The sequence below is a fragment of the Podarcis vaucheri genome (assembly GCF_965113315.1).
Source record: "Podarcis vaucheri genome assembly, chromosome: 13".
Classification (NCBI taxonomy): Eukaryota; Metazoa; Chordata; class Lepidosauria; order Squamata; family Lacertidae; genus Podarcis; species Podarcis vaucheri.
In genome coordinates, this window is record NC_138751.1 from 24,789,335 (window position 1) to 24,810,346 (window position 21,012).

The 21,012-nt window shown below is 40.2% G+C and overlaps 1 protein-coding gene across 2 annotated transcripts; it reads left to right on the top strand.

The window, feature by feature from the left end:
- LOC309517290 (E3 ubiquitin-protein ligase TRIM39-like) lies at window positions 1-19,536 on the top strand. 2 transcript variants are annotated; one of them, XM_082196431.1, is made up of 9 exons: window positions 1-133; window positions 898-1,002; window positions 2,728-2,784; window positions 6,075-6,128; window positions 9,000-9,044; window positions 15,143-15,163; window positions 15,393-15,413; window positions 16,566-16,592; window positions 18,572-19,536. In XM_082196431.1, exons 2-9 carry the CDS (start codon window positions 900-902, stop codon window positions 19,165-19,167), a joined length of 924 nt encoding a protein of 307 aa, XP_082052557.1. In that variant the 5' UTR covers window positions 1-133; window positions 898-899; the 3' UTR covers window positions 19,168-19,536. The 2 variants fall into 2 exon arrangements, with proteins under 2 accessions (XP_082052557.1, XP_082052558.1); XM_082196432.1 differs by lacking the exon at window positions 2,728-2,784 and having other exon boundaries at window positions 2-133.
- The last annotated feature ends 1,476 nt before the right edge of the window (window positions 19,537-21,012 follow it).

A 21,012-nucleotide genomic window follows, 5' to 3' on the forward strand; every position in this document is an offset into this window, starting at 1 on the left:
CCTCCAGTCAAAGTTCATACTCTTGTGTGATTTGTTGTTTCCTGCAAAACTGCAAATCTCACTTGAAATCATTCTTTTCCCTTCAGTCAGGGAGTGATTATTTTCAACACCATTGTGGTTGCTTCAGGAAAAGGTATGTATAAAAAGTATTTTTCTGCCATAAAAGTGGGGTAAACATTTCATAATTCTGAATCATATTGCCAGTTCAGTAGACTGAACTTTAATACAAATCTTTAATACAAACTGTATACCTTTCACTTTTATTTTGGTGATTTGACCTTTGTTATTATTTTAACTTGTTGATTTTTCTGGTTTTGGTTATGAGACACCTTTTTTGGGCTTTGCCTAAAATGTAATAAAAATGGTGTAAATAAATAAATGCATTGAGGTAAAATTCACTATTACTGGTGATTTTTTTCATATTATTTGTCAAATTGCACATCTCTCTGTAGTTTCTATAAATCCCTGGGGCATGCCATTAGCATGATATACATAGAGTAGCTGCTTATATAAAGTGTATTAGATTGGCCTGCCAAGGATTCTGCTTCACAAAATGCACTCAATATTTTTCTTAGTGTGCATTTTCGAACCATGTAAAGGGAAACCTCAGCCAAAATTAACTACATTGTTTACAATGGAAGTGTTAAGTAAATGCTTAAAGTTCTCCCTTTGAAATTATTTGTAGCTAAAATGCTTGAAATTACACCTTGAAGTATGAATTACCTACATTCAAATTGGTTAGCAACCTTTCAGGGTTTTTTAATTTTTAAACGTGAAAACAATTCGTGACAAGTTGGTAGACCCATTTAAAAGCAAGTTGTGTTGCAGAAAAACCAAACAAAAACCATGGAGATTTAGCTCAGACTTATCTCATTCTTTTTAATTTCTGCCTTTCAGGCATGAAATGGTTATACTTTTTTTTCTGGATTGCTGATACTGTGAAGCTGATAGTGGGAAAATGTCTTCCCCTTGGAAGTGTGATGCAGTCTTTAAAACCTAAAGGTAACTTAGATTAAAACCAAGTCAAACTTTCTCAGAAAACCTTTTCTTTTTTAAAAATAATTTTTATTAGTTTTCTTTTCTCATAACAAATATCCAATATCATTACTAAACGTTAATTTTCCAATTTCCCCCCTCCTTCTTGACTTCCCTCAACTTCCATTTCTGGTTTGTTACATCAAATGATACATTCTGCTGTTTGTATGTAATACTATGTTATCACATTGCTATACTTCTTCTCTGTAAATAAAGTTGTAAATGTTTATTTAAATCCTGCCAGCGAGTCCATTTCTTTTTGTTGTTTCTGCAAATATGTTGTAAAAGGTTCCCATTCTTTTTCAAAGTCACTATTGTCCTTTTCATGGAGTTTGTCCATTAACGTTGCTTACTCTGCATAGTTCATCAACTTTTCTTGCCATTGTTCTTTTGCTGGTACAGTGGTACCTCGGGTTACAGACACTTCAGGTTACAGATGCTTCAGGTTACAGACTCCGCTAACCAAGAAATAGTACCTCGGATTAAGAACTTTACTTCAGGATGAGAACAGAAATTGTGTGCCAGCGGTGCAGCGGCAGAGGAAGGCCCCATTAGCTAAAGTGATGCCTCAGGTTAAGAATAGTTTGAGGTTAAGAATGGACCTCTGGAACGAATTAAGTTCTTAACCCGAGGTACCACTGTACTTCTCCGGTATTCCAATTTTGTGTTATTAACATTCTTGCTGCTGCTGTAGCATACATAAATAATGTCCGTTTTTCTTTCAGCAACTCTTGTCCTAAAATACCTAATGAAAAAGCTTCTGGGTTTTTTAAATAAAATTTTGCATTTTGTGTTCTGAATATATGGCTTGGATTCCCGTATTAATTTTTTCTCCAAATTCCATTTCTTCAAGAACATTTTTCATAAAGTCCCGAGAAACATTATCAAATGCTTTTTCTGCATCTATAAACATAAATGCAGCTTGATTTCATTTCAAACTTCCAGGTATTCTATTATGTTTAAAACATTCCTAATATTATCTTTCTTTTGCCTACATGGGAGAAATCCTGCTTGATCCTGGTGTATATATTCTTCAAAAAAAATTCATTCTGTTGGCTAAAATATATGCAAACAGTCTGTAATCATTATTTAATAATGAAATGGGCCTATAATTTTTAACTAAAGTTATGTCTGAATCTTGTTTTGGGATTAATGTTATGTATGCCTCTTTCCATGTTTCTGGGGCTTCCCCTGTTTTTAAAATCTCATTCATCATGTCTCAGAATACTTTTTTGAGTGAGCAGGGAGATCATTCTTTCTCACAGCTCAGGAAGAAAAACAACCTTGTAGAGTTTTCTACAAATGCAGTAGAACAACTGCTGCAATAATAAAGTTGCCTGTGAGAATCAGTGGTGGAAAATGTCATTTTCTGGTCGCCTATATCTATATCAATGTAGTGCCCTCCAGATCTTGTTGAAATACAACTCTCAACACTCCCAGCCAGCAGTCTTCACTTATAGTCATAATACCAAAAACTTTAAAGTCCAATTCATCCAAAAGCAATATTTGAGTAGCTATATCCTCACAGAAAAGCATAGGAAAAAAAGTTTATGGGTAAGTTAATGTAGTACAAACCATGGAGAGGAACAATGAATAATGATTTGGTTTTGGAGTGGCTTTAATCATTTAATGTAGTTATAGAGTCCATCTAACCCTGAAGCTTGCATTAAACTTTTTTTCTTCCTATCACAGAGAAGCAGGAAGATTCCCAGCCGAAATGCACTGAAAAAAGGGAAGGAATGAGTCTAGGTAAATATTACGTTCCATACTATGAGGGACGACAAGGTAGTATGATTAATTGTTTGCCTCTGGAAATGCTTTAATAATTTGAATTATGGGTTATTAAACTGTTGGGTCAATGGTTCAGCCCACCTTTTGAATTCATTACACTGAAATCTTAATGAAAATATAGTTAAAATAAAATACTTTTGAATAACGTGTCTGAAAATTACAATGTTATTATTTATCTTGTTTTTGACAATTGTTATGGAGAACTTCATAAATGTATGAAAATACTTGTTGCAGATGTAGCTTACACATTCAGGATAGTTCCTGTCTTTGACCCACAAATGAACTGTGAAAATTTCCATTTCTAATAAGGCTACTCGGTGTCAATTTAGCTTCCTTACACCCCCTGAGAAAACAAAATATCTCCTAGATAAACCCAACCTTACTTTGGAGAGTCTTGGCTTATCCCAGATTTATTCCAGAGGTCAAAGTTTTCACTATGGTCAGTCATCAAGCAAATCAATCCACCTTCTAGCTCCATAGCATTTCCTCTTCCCAGTAAACAAATCTTGTAATGATCCATAGTTTGTCCGCCTTTGGTCTCCAGCCTGCACCCATCTCAGCTCTCACCTGTGGCTCATTGAAGCTGTCAGCATGAGACAGTGGTCACACCACAAGAATGGATTCAACTGGCTGGCTTAATCAGGTGGAGGTAGCTGATGGCTCTCAAACCCTGGGTGAGTTAGGGACTTAACTTGCATGCAAAGACATGCTTCAGTAGATTGAGTGGACCAATAGTGGTTCCAACAGTCAATAAGGCAGTTTCTGCACGTGCTGTAGAGGGAAATGAAGGGCAGATAGGGCTCATCAATCTGGGAGGGTGATCCATCTAGGAGAATGAAAACTCTGATCCCAAACCTCTGCCTTATGGGACATCTTCAGGAGAATAAAAGGCTAAGGAGTAAACCCTACACAAATCTGGAGAGGAGCTTGTAAGATGGTTGGATGGCATCTGGTACACCTCCTTTCAGCAACTCCTGCAGCCAAACTGGTGCCAAATGTATTGCAATCCAATCACTGCCCCCTGGCCATTTTGGAGAACTTACCCAGCAACAAAGGGGGTGGCTCAGTAGACCCCACCGCAACACGTGCTCTCCCTGAAGGAGAACACGCTTTGTTAAAAATCTCTCTAGCCTTAGAGTCCCATCACCTTCCTTTTAAAAACAGTCAAAACTTGTCTTCCTCATAAAACAAAGATAAACAGTGCTTATGTATCATTGATAAAACATTTGCTACTGTTTTCTTACATTATATTCTCCCAAATGATCTTCACTACTGGCATTGTTTTCCCAAATGAATTTATTCCCCAAATGAATTTTGCAGTCACTCCTGCTCTGAGATGGTGGAAGCACTACCATAGATTAGAGGAGAGCTTTCAACCTATTCTTGTTTAGATAAAGAGATTTTCATCAACCAAGGACTTGGGTGATGTTTCTTGTTTGCCACCTCCTGTTTCATTATCGAAACGATATCCAGCAGAGCAAGAAAGTCACAAGGGAACATTGGAAGTTACACAAACTCCTCCTATGGCTTCAGGATAACATAATTGGGGGGGGGGATGATTATGTAACAAGTGAAAGCCTCCTAAAGAGCAAGACTGATTTTTAAAAAACCCATGGGAGTCTAGCTCAGCAGAGGTAGAGCTAGCTGCTCCGGCACCTGGAGCGGCCCCCAGTTGCGGGGGCAGGGCTAGCCGGCTGTGAGGGTGGGGCTAGCCACCCGCAGGGGTGCGCTGGTGGCAGGAAGTGTCCTGGGGGGGTGCCACCTGCAACAGTGTCACCCCCCCTCCGCCTCTGTAGCTCAGGCCTTATTTACCTTTCCCCTTTTTGTTTTTCAGGCATTTCCTTCTATTTTCATGAATTTGTGAGACTGATAACAGAATGTCTACAGCTTTTGAAATCCAAAGGTACTTTAAGTATACGATTGACATGTTAAAAATACAGGTCATCTTTTGCAGGAGTGCAGTGGCCCTAGCCTGGGGGCTGAATGCAGCTCTCCAGGCCTTTCTAACCATCCTTCAGGGTTCTTCCCAAGTTATGCCCCCTCTTCAGGACTCAGTCCTCACCAGCTTTGCTCTGGACCCTCCTTGAGTGTTTTTGTCTGGCTGGGATGTATGCTTGAACTACGATAAAGGTTCGTGCTTGCCAAAACTAAGAGCTACGGGCGTGGGTGTACTAGAAACCCCTGGTTTTTGTATAAATGGAATGAAACTTGCATTTTTACAATATGAGTAATATCTCTTGCAATTCTTACTTCCATCTCTGGCCTCGGCCACCACTGGCACAAAGCCCCCCAGGCTGTGCACTAGCATGGTCCGTCTATGAAGCAGAGTGAAGCAATTTGCCTTGGGTGGCAGATCCATCCCCCTGCCCGCACTGCTGCACTGACACCAGCCCTGCTGCGGCTTTGCCCAGGCCACTGCCACTGCACGACCACGAGTAGGGGTGCAGTTGTGGCAGGACCAACGGCAGTACAGATGCAACAGTGGGGGGGGAGGAAGGGGAGATGAGGGGGGTCTGATTCTGTGGGGGAGGGCATTTTGCCTACAGTGGCCATATTTCCAAGGCTACCCCTGGCTGCCCAAGAATATATCCCTTAGTTGGAAAAGGGTTCCACAACCGTTTTCTGTTAGGTGGAAAACTGAACATTCTATTCTATCCTCACTTTGAAGAAATTGTGATATTGGTCTGGACATCTAAAACAAATCAATGATTCCACACCTTCCAACATTTCTCCAATAAAAATAGGGACATCCCATTCCATAATAATAATTTTACTATTTTTGCCCTACACATCTTACTGGGTTGCCCCAGCCACTCTGGGCTGCTTCCAACATATATAAAAACATAATAAAACATTAAACATTAGAAAAAAATACTTCCCTATACAGAATTGCCTTCAGATGGCTCAGGGTAACTCCATACCCTCCAGCATTTCTCCAATGAAAATTGGGGAAATTCTAAGGAAAAGTAGGACATTCTGGGATCAAATTGGAAACTGGGACAGCTTCTCTAAATCAGTGACACCCCTGGAAAATAGGGACACTTGGAGGGTCTGTGATTCTAGACAGAGGGTGTTGTCTTCATAGCTACACCAACTCCTCCCATAGCTTCAGGACAACTGCATGGGGGTGGGAAGTGATTGTCTGAGATGTGAAAGTCTCCTAAAAAGCAAGCTTGATAAAAATGGGGGGGGACTGTGGAAGTTTAACTCAGGCCTTTCTCATCACCCTCCCCCTTTCTGTTTTTCAGGCATTTTTGCATGCATTCGTGACTCTGTGAGATGGATAGTGAAAAGACTCGTGGGTACTTTAAATATATGATTGTGTAGCATTTTCATTTAACTCTCCTTGAGTGTTTTTGTCTGGCTGCAATGTATGCTTGAAGTACAGTAAAGGCTCTTGCTCGCCTGGGCAAAGAGATATGGGTGTTGGCCATACTTGGGGTGTCAACTTGAATAAAATATGGGGGGCACAGGTAAGCCCCAACCAACATAATCGATCACATGGCATGCCACACACACACCATTTGAATGGCAATGCCCATCAACAGGGATGGGGGATTTGACCCTCTCAAATATTTTATTGGGGCCCTCAGCCTCTAGGAGTTGGCTCCTGTGGGTGTACTAGAAACCTCTGGTTTTTGTGTAGATGGGATGTAGCTTGCTGCACAAATGTAAGATTAAAATCTCTTGCTGTGCCTATTATCACTTCTGGCCCTGGCTACCACTGGCCAAGGATTCAGTTGCCAAGGATTGCATCTCTCTCTCTTTTTTTTAATTTTTATTGGGTTTTCACATTTTATATAGACAAAGACAAAGACACAAAAACAAATAAACAAAAAAAAACACGACAAACATATATATTTTCCAAAAACGTTATTTTCTAACCCTGGTCGTTGACTTCCCCCCACCCCCTCCCTTGCATCCCTATTCCCAAATTTATATCAGCAAATTGGCATTTCCTTATCCATCTTAATATTAGTCCTTTTATAGAAGAAAGCAAAATTAAATTTTTTCTAAGTTGGACCTCAGTTCCCTTCCATCGATTTCCCATTTTGTCTTAAGTAATAATCTTATTAACAAAATCCCATGATCTTGAGTGTTGTTAAAACTTGATTTTTCCCTCCCTCCCATCCCCGGTTTGCGTCCCTTCCAAAAACATGTCCAAAATAACAGTTCTTAGCCCGGGTTCCTCACGTCCGAGGCTCTCAAGTCTCTTTCAGTCCCTCTCCGCCGGTCTTGTTGGTAATCCTTTATGCCGGTCATTGCGTCTCGAAAGAATTCTTTCACAGTCAGTCCAAATTCTCTTCCCATATTTGCAAACAGCTGCTGAAGAATTTCCACAAGGCATGAATCTTGAAGGTAATCAAAGTCAGAGTCTATGTGGAGGCCCCAATTATATTTCTTTATTTTAAATTCCTTAATTTCATAGACTCCCAGGGCCTCCACTTTCGTCTTCTGCATCTTTCGTAGGTTTATAGTAGGTTTACTCCAATAGTCTCCTTGTTTATATTCCACAGGTGTCAGCTTCTGATCAGTGTTTTCCCACATCACTTCTTCTCTTTCTTGTTTTGTCTTCTCCTCTTCTTTAGTTATCATTTCTGGTTCAGCTGTGGATTCTTTCTCATTGAGGTCCTCGTTACATTCAGCAGAACTACTTGTTTCAGAAGTCAAGGTCATCAATTGTTCACTCATAGCCGTAGTCTGCTCTTGTAAGATTCCCACCAGATAGAACATCCTTTCGATTTCTCCCAGTATCTTTCCATCCACAGCCATTGTAATTCCACAGAATTCCCCCTAGAGGGAATCTCGTTACTTAGTATTCTTTTCTCCAACAGTCCTCTGTCTTGTTATTGTTTCTTTATTTCCAACAATTTTAGTTCAATTGTAACTCCTTTTAATCCAGAGGTATCTTAAATAGCAATTTTTCCACTATTAACAGTCCGTTTGACAGCTTTGACAGCTGTCAAACTCTGCACTTCTTAAACAAGCTCCAAAACAGGACGCTCCCGGGCCCGGGAGGGAGGGTTGTTTACAACAAAACACAGAACATCCAACATTCCTCTCTCCTGCTCAAAATTTCTTCCAAATCTTGGAAGTTACTGTCTTTTTAAAACTCACCCTTTACAGGGTAGGCACTCCAGCTTAGTTCTTTTATCGTTGCTCTGGATCGTCTGCAAGGTGGGGGTGCGGACTTCCTTTTAACACATCCCCCGATCGTCTCAAATTCAGTGGATAAATTTCTTAAAGTCCAAATCCAATTTACTCACGGGTTCTTCTTCTCAGCCGAATTTCAAGGAAGGAAGTCAGCGCTCTCCGGTCATGGCTCGCGGCTTCGCTCAGCAGAGGTAGCGATGGACTCTCGGTGCCGCGCCACCCCCGTATCCCCTCCGCAGCCTTTAAAAAGGCTCTTCGCGAATCGGGGGGGTGCTTAAGGCACCCACCGAGTCTTCAGTCCGCAGGCATTCCGCGCCTGCGGTTTTAAGGGTCCCCGTGTCGCCGGCACGGCAAAGACCCGTCCCCTGCTGAGCCGATTCCCTCCGGAGCTCGGAGGGAATCCGCCATTCCCAGATCGCGTCAACCCCGGAAGTCCTGGGATTGCATCTCTTGGGTTCGAAAAGGTTCCCCAAACCTGATCTGTTAGGTAGAAAAACTGGAAATATATGCACACCATCCATTCTTAGTGTTGCTGTATCTTGAAGAACAGATAAGAGGACAGCCCAAGCCACCTGAGCCCAAATACCCCAGACATTTCCTTTAAAATGTAAAAATCTGCTCAGACAGGCATGTTGACCCCCCAAAAGAGGAGATGTCTGGGTTTTCCTGGATGTATGGGAACTCTGCCTTCTCTTTGAAAAAATGATGATATTGGGATGGAATGCCTCACATTAAAGGGCCTACTGAAGTGAGTAGTGAAATAGCAGGGCAAGTTAGTACACAATATTTATTCCATAAAATGGGATTGCTGGTTTCCCATAAGCTGTATTTTAGAAGAAGCTGCAGCGATCTTCTCTGATGCTATATTGCACACAAATAGTCCCCCGTCAGCAGACTACTTGTGAGCAGAGTGATTTCTGTGACTTGTAATCAGGGCCTGGTGAGATTCACAATAGGAATCATCCTTGGTTTCATTTTCGTGCTGTTTACTGTTTTAATCTGAAACTTTTCATTTGCAGGTATAATCTATTTTTCATTGTTTCCTGATTTAAAGTCAGAAAATGGTAAGTGTTGGGAAAGACTCTGAATTAAAAGCAGAGGCACTGTATGTACTTTTCTTTGTTTCTTTGTTTGTTACACAAGAAAATCTTTAATAAAAGCTAATTTTTAGAAAGCTGAAAGATTTAAAAGAATACATCCAATAAAAAATATTAATTCACTTATTCTAAGTTGGTACTGTAGTAGGGGAAGTAAGGCCACTGAGTAGACAGATCAATGAACAGCAAGCGTTTCTGTCCATGCAGGAGTTGAAAAATAGGGAGAGCAATTTGAGGCTGAGAAATATACCAGAATCTGAAAAGGAAGATCTGATTGGCTTCTTGACAGCAGAGATTTCAAAATCTTGGAACCTAGCAGAAGAAAAGGATTTTAAAATAGTCACTGCATTCAGATTGGGAAGAGTGGTGAAGAAGGACAAACCGAGAGACTGCCTGATCATTTTGAGATCTAGGCAAGAAAAAGATAACATACTCAGCCTACATTTTAAAAACTCATTGGTGATTCAGGGCAAGACAGCAGAAATCTACAGAGATATACCAAAACAACTTCTGGACTTGAGAACCATATTTAAAGACCTCGCTGCATTGTTGAGAAATAACTCAATTCCCTATAGGTGGGAATTTCCCAAAGGATTATCTTTCAACTTCAAAGGGAAAAAGGTAAGGATTAGAAGTGAAGAGGACCAAGAAAAATTCCTGAACGATCACGGGGAGGATCTTCGGAAAGGAGTTGCAGGAGCCTGGCCACCACCTCCTACTGGTCCAACACTTATTCCACCTCCAGATTTGGACGAAAAGGGAGATCCATCCCCAGGGAACTGATAAACTGATCCAGGATGTCTCTGCAGCTACTTAGTTGGAACATTCATGGTGCAAATTCCCCCGAGAAAAGGGAAATTTTTTTTCACATATTGAATAAAGAACAATTGGATATTATTTGTCTACAAGAAACACATGTGACCAGGCTTCATAGGAGAGTTTTAATTAACAAAAGACTAGGTCAAGAATTGGACGCGGGTGACGCTGTGGGTTAAAGCCTCAGCGCCTAGGGCTTGCCGATCGAAAGGTCGGCGGTTCGAATCCCCGCGGCGGGGTGCGCTCCCGCTGCTCAGTCCCAGCGCCTGCCAACCTAGCAGTTCGAAAGCACCCCCGGGTGCAAGTAGATAAATAGGTACCGCTTACCAGCGGGAAGGTAAACGGCGTTCCGTGTGCTGCGCTGGCTCGCCAGATGCAGCTTTGTCACGCTGGCCACGTGACCCGGAAGCGTCTCCGGACAGCGCTGGCCCCCGGCCTATAGATGTGAGATGGGCGCACAAACCCCAGAGTCTGTCAAGACTGGCCCGTTCGGGCAGGGGTACCTTTACCTTTACCTAGGTCAAGAATTTATTTCATCAGACAAAGTTAAGAAAAGAGGAGTAGTGATCTACGCAAAAGAAAACCTATCACCAAAATTTTTGTTTAAAGATGAACAAGGAAGAATTTTAGCAATTGAAATACAAACACAAGGAGAGAATTTTTTGTTAGTAGGAATCTATGCACCAAATGAGGGGAAATCGGAATTTTATAAAAAGCTGCATGAGACAATGCTGGACTATATTGACTATACCAACATCATTGTGATGGGAGATATGAATGGGGTGGTCTCCACTTACATGGATAAGTCACAACACCAAAACCTGACTAATGATGGTAGACTACCTAAGACCTTTTTTGAACTAACTGATAACATGGATTTGATTGACATATGGAGGACAAAGAACCCACTAGGTAAAGAAGGAACATTCTTCTCTGAGGCTCATCTATCTTGGACAAGAATAGACCAAATTTGGACATCTAGAGGACTGGCACCGAAAACAAAAAAAGTAGAAATCTGCCCTAAAACCTGCTCCGACCATAATGCTTTAAAAATGGAACTGAGACTTATGCCAACTGGATCTTTCAGATGGAGAATGAATGACACTCTATTTAGAGATCAGGAGATCGTGAAGAAGGCCCAGAAAAATTTGAAGGACTACTTTGAACTAAATCTGAACACTTCGGTGGAAAAAAGAACAATTTGGGACGCAAGTAAAGCAGTTATGAGAGGGTTTCTGATTCAACAAAATTCAATAAAGAAAAAACTCTGGAATGGGAAAAAAGATAAGATATTAGAGAAGATAAGAGAAGGTGAAAAGAGGCTGAGACTTAACCCAAAGTCAAAAGAAGTCTTGAGAGAAATTAAATTTTACCAAGCTCAATATTCGAAATTGGTAAACCAAGAAGTAGAATGGAAAATCAAACAAATGAGACAAAAAACATTTGAATCAGCAAATAAATGTGGAAAACTGCTAGCATGGCAGTTGAAAAAGAGACAAAAATCGAACTTTGTTACCAATCTAGAGGTGGAAGGGGAAAACATTCAGAAACCAGAAGAAATTAGAAAGTGTTTCCTGAAATATTTCAAAAAATTGTTTAAACAAGGGCCTCAGGAAGAGATGGAGATAAATCAATTCATAAAATTAAATGGATTACAAAAACTATCTCAAGAGAAGCAAACAACCCTGAATCATAGAATAACAACACAGGAAATTGAGAGTGCCATTCAGAATATGCAACTAGGTAAATCTCCAGGACCGGACGGACTTACCTCCAAGTATTATAAGACATTAAAGGATTACTTGACTCAACCATTGTTGGAGGTGTGCAACCAGATTATGGAGGGGAAGGAGGTACCGGAGTCGTGGAAAGAAACATTCATCACATTGATACCAAAATCGGAATCTGAAAAGACTCAACTTAAGAATTACCGTCCCATCTCACTCCTAAATGTGGATTACAAAATTTTTGCTAATATTTTGGCAAATAGGCTCAAAAAGGTCTTAAATGAAGTAATTCATAAGGACCAGGCAGGCTTTCTCCCAGGCAGACATTTGTCAGACAATACTAGGAACATTATAGATGTCCTGGAATTATTGCAGGAAAAATTGAATATGAAAGCAGTGTTAATCTTTATAGACGCGGAGAAGGCCTTTGACAACATTTCCTGGAAGTTTATGAAGAAAAATTTGGAAGGGATGGGAGTGGGACGGGCATTCCAAAATAGCATAGAAGCAATCTATTCAGAACAAAAGGCTAAATTGATAGTGAACAATGTGGTGACAGAAGAGTTCAAAATTGAAAAAGGGTCACGACAGGGGTGCCCCTTATCCCCTCTGTTGTTTATATCGGTCCTGGAGGTGTTACTGAATTTGATTAGGAGGGACCAGTTGGTAGAAGGAATACAGGTCGGAGAGAAACAATACAAATTAAAGGCCTTTGCAGATGACTTGGTATTAACATTACGGGAGCCAGAACCTAGTACTAAAAGAGCTTTAGAATTGATAAATGAATTTGGTCGAGTGGCAGGCTTTAAATTGAATAAACAAAAAACTAAGGTATTGGGGGAAAATCTGACGCCTTCAGAAATAGATGGGTTTCAGAAGGAGACAGAGTTAACTGTGGTTAAAAAAGTGAAATACCTGGGGGTCAAATTGTCTGGTAGAAATTTGAATTTATTTAAAGACAATTATGAAAAATGTTGGTCTGAAATCAAAAAAGATTTGGAAATCTGGTCAAGATTGAAACTTTCCTTGTTGGGAAGAATCGCAGCAGTTAAGATGAATGTATTGCCAAGGATGTTATTTTTGTTTCAAACCCTACAGATTGTGGACAGAGTGGAATGTTTTGGAAAGTGGCAGAAAGACATCTCGAAGTTTGTCTGGCAGGGCAAAAAGCCCAGGATAAAATTTAAAATATTAACAGATGCGAAAGAAAGAGGGGGATTTGCCCTGCCGGACTTAAGGTTATACTATGAAGCTGCATCCTTCTGCTGGATGAAAGATTGGTTCTTATTAGAAAACACTGATGTCCTAGATCTGGAAGGGTTTAATAATGCTTTTGGATGGCATGCATATTTGTGGTACGACAAGGTAAAGGTTCATAAATTGTTCAAAAACCACATTGTCAGGAAAGCTTTGTTTATAGTTTGGACTAAATATAAGGACTTGTTAGAAAACAAAACTCCGAGGTGGCTTTCACCAGTTGAGGCAAAAGCCCGAAAAAGACCCAATATGGAGGTTGGTTGGGCAAAGTACTGTGAGATCATAGAAAAGATTGGAGATAATTGGAGGTTGCAGAGCTTAGAGAAATTAAAAAACAAGGTGCATGATTGGTTACACTATGCCCAAATTCAAGAGGTGTTTAAAAAGGATAAAAAAATAGGCTTCCAGGTGGAGAAATCGAAATTAGAGACAGAACTACTTGAACCAAAGACAAAAGTGCTTTCAAGAATGTATAACTTGTTGCTTAAATGGAACACTCAAGATGAGGTAGTCAAATCAGCCATGATAAAGTGGGCACAAGACATTGGGTACAACATCATGTTTGAAGACTGGGAAAGGTTATGGACCACCGGTTTGAAATTCACAGCATGTAATGCTTTGAAAGAAAATGTTATGAAAATGATATATAGGTGGTACATGACCCCAGTCAAGCTCGCAAAGATATACCATTTGTCTGACAATAAATGTTGGAAATGTAGGGAGGCTGAAGGAACATTCTTTCACCTCTGGTGGACTTGCCCGAGAGTGAAGGCCTTCTGGGAAATGATTTATAACGAGCTAAGAAAGGTGTTTAAGTACACCTTTCCCAAGAAACCAGAGGCCTTCCTCTTGGGCATTGTCGGCCAGAAAGTGTTAAAGAAGGATAGAACTTTTTTCCTTTATGCAACTACAGCAGCAAGAATACTTATTGCTAAACATTGGAAGACACAAGATTTACCCACGCTGGAAGAATGGCATACGCAACTGATGGACTACATGGAGTTGGCGGAAATGACTGGCAGAATCCGTGACCGGGGAGAAGAGACAACAGAAGAGGATTGGAGAAAATTTAAGGACTATTTACAAAAATATTATAAGCTATATGAATGTTGAGAATTTGCTAAGCTTTGGAGAAAACTAGCTTCAGTAAAAATATTTGAAGGAAATTTGGGTTAAATCTATGAAGCATTAAAGTTTAGAGTAATTTCTGGACTGAATACATGGTATTAAAATGACTTAATAATAGGTACTCTAAACTGAAAATATGGTTAGTGGAAGATACAAAAACACACGAAACAAGGTAATAATTTGCTGTTATCTTTATTGTTAAGAATGCAGGGTTCGGAGGATGTGGGGAAGTCCGATGGCTTTGAAAGTTGTGATTGAAAAATGGAAAATTTCTTTTTCTGACTTTTTCTTTTCTTTCTTCTGTAAAAATGCTTTTGACGTATATTTGACTATACATCTGTACCTGGAAAAAAAGCAATAAAAAATACTTTAAAAAAAAAACTAAGTTGGTACTGTAGTAAAATACTTCACCACTTAAACAGCTACTTGATCCCAACTTTCTGTTAGAAAATATATCACAAAATTTTAGTTTTCTTGTGGTTATATTTATTACTTTATTACATTTACACTGGGAAGTGTTGTTAAGCGTATGTTCGTTTCCTTGAATAAAAAGTTAGCTTCACTGACAATTGGCCCTGCTTCTTCATGCTGACCTGCATCTGTTCCCATATGCATGTTGGGATTAAAAGTGGGTCCTGGGTCTGTAAACATTGATGATACCCCAGTTGAGAATACTAAGTTCAGCTGATGTATGTTGCACATATATCGGTATGTGCTAATAAAATACCTGCTTAAAATTACAACACATACTAGAACTTCATGTTGAAAACAACACATAGTACCAGGAATGAAATACATTGTGTGGCATTACTATATTATATTTGAGGGCTCTGCATCCTTCATGTCTGACAGAAGGCAGCTAAGAAAAGGGAGAGGGAGCAGTTTGAGTACAGCAAGAATGGAAGAACAGGGGATGGCAGAACTTTGAGTAGAGGAAGCAGGGATGGAGGGACACTGACAGAAAAATGGTTATTCTTAACAACAGCATAGGTCTGAGTAGAGCAAGCAGGGTGAAACAGTGAGAGGGCAGTGGTGATTTTAAATAATGTCAGAGTAGGAATTTGAGCCACACATTGATTCTAGCTTTATTTTGAAATGCTTACTACATGTAAAATCCATATCTTTTTTCCTTTGCAGATGAATTAAAGAGAGAAATAGGTCAGTATTCTAACACCACCCAGCTTAAACTATCAGTTGATTCTATATTGCAACACTTCTTATCCTCTGAATCCATTGTGTCCAGTAGGTTTTTGTGCTAACAGAAAGCACTTCCTTTACACAAGGAAGTTTTTCAGTGTTCCACCACCAAATTTCTGATTTTGGAAGGGGAGGTGAATAATACTTCATTTTAACGTGTCATCTTTATATTATATCTTTTCTTTTTCAGAACAACTGAAGGCAGAAATAGGTAATTCATATGTAACATTTCACACTAACGGGGGAGGGGGAAGGCATGTTCTTGAAAAAATAGTATATGAGAGGTTATCAAACAGAATATGGAAGAGAAGAGGATAGAGAGGTAGTTATAACAGAGCACAAACTTCCTTAGGTGAGGGAGTGATTCTTTATCAAGATCTACTAGGATGAGTAGGGTTAGGATCTAGTGGATCTCTGGCTGACCTGATAGGTTCCTGGCACAACTGGGCTATACTGGCATAACTCCCCATTCTTGGCTCAGCTGGATATATGCTGGCATCCCCCCCCCCTCCATCCCAACTCAGCCAGGACCCAGCTGGCTGTCAAGTAACATGAGCAAAATGTGATATACCATGGTAAAGTGTGCATAGAATATGCATATTTGTGTGGAAATAACATATAAGATTGCTTGTGGAATGTGTACATCAGGAAATATTGCATTAATGTGTGTGTCAAGAGAAATCCACTAACAATGCTAATGAATTTTCACGAGGACTTTTCATTTGGGAATGTGGAGAACTGAGCCTTAAGATTGGGAAAATAAGAAACCAAAGTAGACAGATTAGCCGATCAGTGTCTGTTGCTATCTTTCCTTCTGGCAGCTGCCCCTAGGTGCTGATATTCAAAATATGATTTTATCTTGGCAATTAGCTATTTTCCCTTACTGCCAGGGAATCCAACATATTCCTTGTTGAAAACAAAATCATGCCTGGAACACAGGCCTGAATTGGATGTCATGTTATTCATGCCTTTGGGTCTTTTGTTAATAGATTGCAGTTAAAGGGGAGAGAACCAGTTTGGGAGCAGGGTATAGGGATCCTTTCTCATGAAGAATTCTGGATACATGTGACTTTGGTGGCGGGGGTTGAATGTGAGGGCCCCTTCTATCGAATACTACCTTGCTTTGTTCCCTTACGATACTGGTGCCAGAATGAGGATGGGTCCATTCATGTTTCCACAATTGCGGAAGCAGCCTCTCATTAGAGAACTCCTAACGTGCTCTGCATTGCCCATGTGCAGAGAACTGACACGGGTTGAATATTTGTGTGGACTTCTTGTGCCAGTATTCCCAGTGGTTGTGTGACTAGCACTGCCTGTATCACTATTGCCCATGAAACTTCTTTGTCCATTCCTTTGTTCACAGAATTTGCAGATGTCCATCGCTACAGAGGTGAGAATAACAAATGCTTGGAAATACTAATTAGCAAAATGATAACCAATTAAAATCAATACTGGGGTTTGCAGTATTTAATCATTATAATTAATTAATTATATTAATTAATATAATTAAAACCCTAGTTGTTTCATAGGGCTTATGTAGACCATCCTGCAAACCACACCCCACATCTCTCTCTCTCTCTCTCTCTCTCTCTCTCTCTCTCTCTCATCCATCCTAGATCCTAGATTTTATTGAAACTTTTCAACATACACTGCAGTAAAAAAACAAAAAAACAACACTCTGTGTAGCAAGCAGACTGTACTTGATACTCTGTTTCCCAGAAACAACTGATACAATGGAACCCCAATATCATAAAGGTTTTTGTGCTGGTCTGGGTAAATTAAAGTGGCACTTACAGTGTCAGAATGTGTGTTTTGTACATAGAACGTTTCAAGTTCAATCCCTATCTTTCATCAAAAGGATTTTCAGACCCTTCTGGATTTATTTATTTTTGCCAAGATATGGGATTGTCAGTTCCTCTACTTTCTGATTCAGCTCCAGATGCAGCTTTTAGCTGTATAAAAATGCTATGTGTGATTTGCATCTGACCTTGCATCCCTCAGGGATGTCCCTGGTCCCAGCTAGCACAGTCAGTGGTCAGGGATAAATGGAAGTGTCCAAAGAGATGCTTCTTCCAAACGTTGCCTTGAATGAAACAAAGCTGCCTTTGGTCAAAGGCAGCTCCCTTGCCAAATCCCTTCAAACTAGATAGCAATGAAAGGTAAGAAACCCTTCACCTTTAGAGTGTTCATATTTGTCTGTCCTTCTATCCCTCCTGACCTTTTCTCAGCTTTTCATATTCATGTTTAAGAGGGGTGCACCATTACTTGTTTACAGATTAGCATAATTTATTTAAAAATCAACACAAAGCCTGCTGCCCCAAATGCAAAGAAGGTGCCAATCATCCTGAAAGAAAGAGGTCCACCTGTGCTGTAAATAATGTACAACAAATGACAACCCATTGAACATGCTGGAACTTTGGTTGTCGAACACTTCAGAAGTTGAACATTTGTCAGGGAGGTACGGTTCTCTCTTCACAATAATTGCCACTTCACACCATTGACCTTTTTATGGTCTTTATTTACAAGTATTTACATAAGTCATCATGAGCTAATTACCATTAGTCTGACTCTGTTGAATCAAATTCCTCCAGTGACCTCTTCCTCCATTTCCAGCATCTAACTTTACGACTCTCCTTTGAACCTGTCTTTTGACCTTGTGTCTGGCTCCAGCTGTTGTAAATCTACCTCCTCCTTCCGATTCAGAGCTTAACCCTTGTGGTGCCTGTGAGGCTGCCTGCTCCCTTTCCACCTCTTCCTGATTCCCTGCGTCTACAGGAGCTGACGTTTGCCCGCTGGGCTCTCCTACCCTCTCCTCTTCTGCCTCCTCCATTCCTAACCGAACACTCTCTTCCATGTCAGGGGATTCTGAGCATACTGATTCTGCCCTGAAAACGTTTTGGCTTTCAAACACTGACAACCGAGAAATGAATGCTTCCATTTTCAAACGTGCTTTGGAAGTTGAATGCCTTCTGAGGCGTGTTTCTCAGTTTTTTTCAATGGATTTTTCCAACTGGCAATTGCGCCTCGGTTGCTGAATGTTTCGGAAGTCAAACAATCTTCCGGAATGGATTATAATTGACAACCGAGGTTCCACTGCACTATGGACTGAAATAGAATTGCATGGGGGTGGGCATGGGTTTGATACTCTTTGAAGCACACTTCATTTACTTAGAAATTTAGAGTGCCCATCTATCTATCTATCTATCTATCTATCTATCTATCTATATATATAGAGAGAGAGAGAGACAGGTGCCATTTGTAGTTATCTATTTTCAGGCCTGAGTGTGATCTACAAGGGGGTGTCACTGCCCTTAAAGTGTAACACATAGCCCAAGTCTGTGCCTTTAAGTCCTTTTTTCTTCTTTGCAGCTAATGTGGTCTTGGACCCCAAGACAGCTCACCCAAGACTGAACGTTTCAGATGGAAAATGTTTTTGGGACACAGGAAACATAACTAAGGTTCCTAACTGTGAGGAGAGGTTTGACTCCCATACATTTGTTCTGGCAAAAGAATGTTTTTCCAAAGGAAGACATTACTGGGAAGTGGAAGTTGGCGAGAAAAGAAAGTGGGATTTAGGGGTTGCCTCTGAATTTGCTCATAGAAAAGGGGAGATCACGCTGTCTCCTCAGAATGGCTACTGGGTTATAGGACTCGAAGGTAGAAAAAATTATTGGGCTCGGACAGAACAATGGACCTATCTTAAAGTGAGTGGGAAGCCAACGAAAATAGGGATATTCCTAAACATGCCAGCTGGAAGCCTATGTTTTTATGATGTCCACAATAATAGGAAGTTATACACATTTTCTATTCGTTGTTCTGGGAAGCTGTATCCCTTCTTCTCTACAGGCTCTGTAGCTGCAGAGCTAGACAGCCAGCCACTGAAGATTTCCCCATGGCTTAAAGAAGATGACATTGTTGAGGAAGATGGGAAGAAAGCAAACATCTCAGAGATGGCTCAGGATTAGTGTAAATCTTCCGTTTAATGAAAACAGCAGGAGAGAAGTAGAAGTGGCTTTAAAAAACCTAGACTAAAAGCATCCTTGTTTAAAGGGTTATATTATCACAACTATGGGAAAAAATTCTAACCAAAAGGATGCAATTGTTTTAACATAAAATTTAGATTTTTTTGGTGGGAAAATTCATTATGTAATTACAGAAACAGATTTTCTGTGTACTTTTCTTGTGACCAATGTAAATATCTGTCAACCTCTTTACATAATAGGTTGTGTTGTAGCAAATATGAATTGAACATAATTGAACTTAGCACTCAACTATTTGTGTATTAACTGGCTTGAACTTCCCTACAAAAAGAATAAAGGAGTATGCAAAAGCTAGTTTTAATATTTTTTGTTTTGTTTTAAAAGATGTGACCAATGTAACACTTTTGCAACCTGAAGAATATGTTTGTAACTTAGATAAGTGTTTTCTCTAAAAATATCTTTTTAAGCCCATCTGAGGCAATATACATTAAAAAAACAAAATTACAGGCAAACCAGGCAGACACTGAGGGTAATCTATAATTTACATTACCAAAGAAAAAGACACTAGCATGTAACTACAAATGTGTGGGTGATCCACAAGGGGGCAATGGTGTCCTAAAAAGTAACACAAAGCAACCCTCAAGTGTGTGCGTTTTGAATTAAGCCCTTTTTGTTGCTTTGCAGTGGATGTGATCTTGGATCCCAAGACAGCTCACCCCAAACTGAAAATGACAAAAGATGGGGAAAGTGTTCAGAACACAGGATTTTTTTCTAATGTTGCTGACTGGGAAAACAGGTTTGACTCCCGCACATTCATTCTGGCAAAACATGGATTTTTATAAGGGAAACATTACTAGGAGGTAGAAATTGGTCAGAAGAAAACTTGGGACTTGGGAGTTGCCTCTGCAAACATTTTGAGAAAAGGGAGGGTCACCCTGTCTCCTGAGAATGGCTACTGGGTCATAGGATGCGATGATGGGGGAAATCACTGGGCTCGAACAGAGCCATTGACCCACCTGAAAGTGGAAGGAAAGCTTACAAAATGAGAAATATTCCTAGATATGCATGATCAAGTCTTGTCCTTTTATGATGTTCCCAGTGAAAGGAAATTGAACGTTTACAAAGGATTTGGTGATGGGAAGCAAGATGAACAGCCGCTGAAAATTGCAGTACAGTTGTACCTTGGATCCCCAACACCTTGCGAGTTGAACCTTTTGGCTCCTGAATGCTGCAAACCCAGAAGTGAGTGTTCTGGTTTACAAACATTCTTTGGAACTTGAACTTCCAATGTGGCTTATGTGCAGGAGCTTCCTGCAGCCAGTCGGAACCCGCATCATGGTTTCTGAATGTTTTGGAAGTCTAACAGACTTCCGTAATGGATTCCATTCGACGTCTGAGGTACCACTGTATTTGAAACAAAATGAGATACCGGTGGGGAAATGAAAAACAAAACAAAACAACCCTTGGCTGTCATCGAATCAATTAAGGGCATGTCTTTAATTTAACCAGGTTGGTTTTTCTGCTCTTTAGATATTAACACCTTTTAGGATACTTAGATATTTGACTCTATCCCAGGGGTTGCCAGTGTGGTGCCTATGGACACATATATTCCTGCAGAGTCCTTCCCTGGAATATGCAGTTTGCTTCTCTGTTCCTCTGCTCCCCATTGAAATTAGGCTTGGGGAAAACTATTTTATTTGTGGGCAATAAAAGAGGATACAGAGTGTGCTTGGTTGCAATTTGTGTGGGGTGCCCACAACATTTCTCGAGTTTGCAAATGTACCCCAAAATGATTTGAGGATGCCTACAATATATTCCATTGTGTATTTT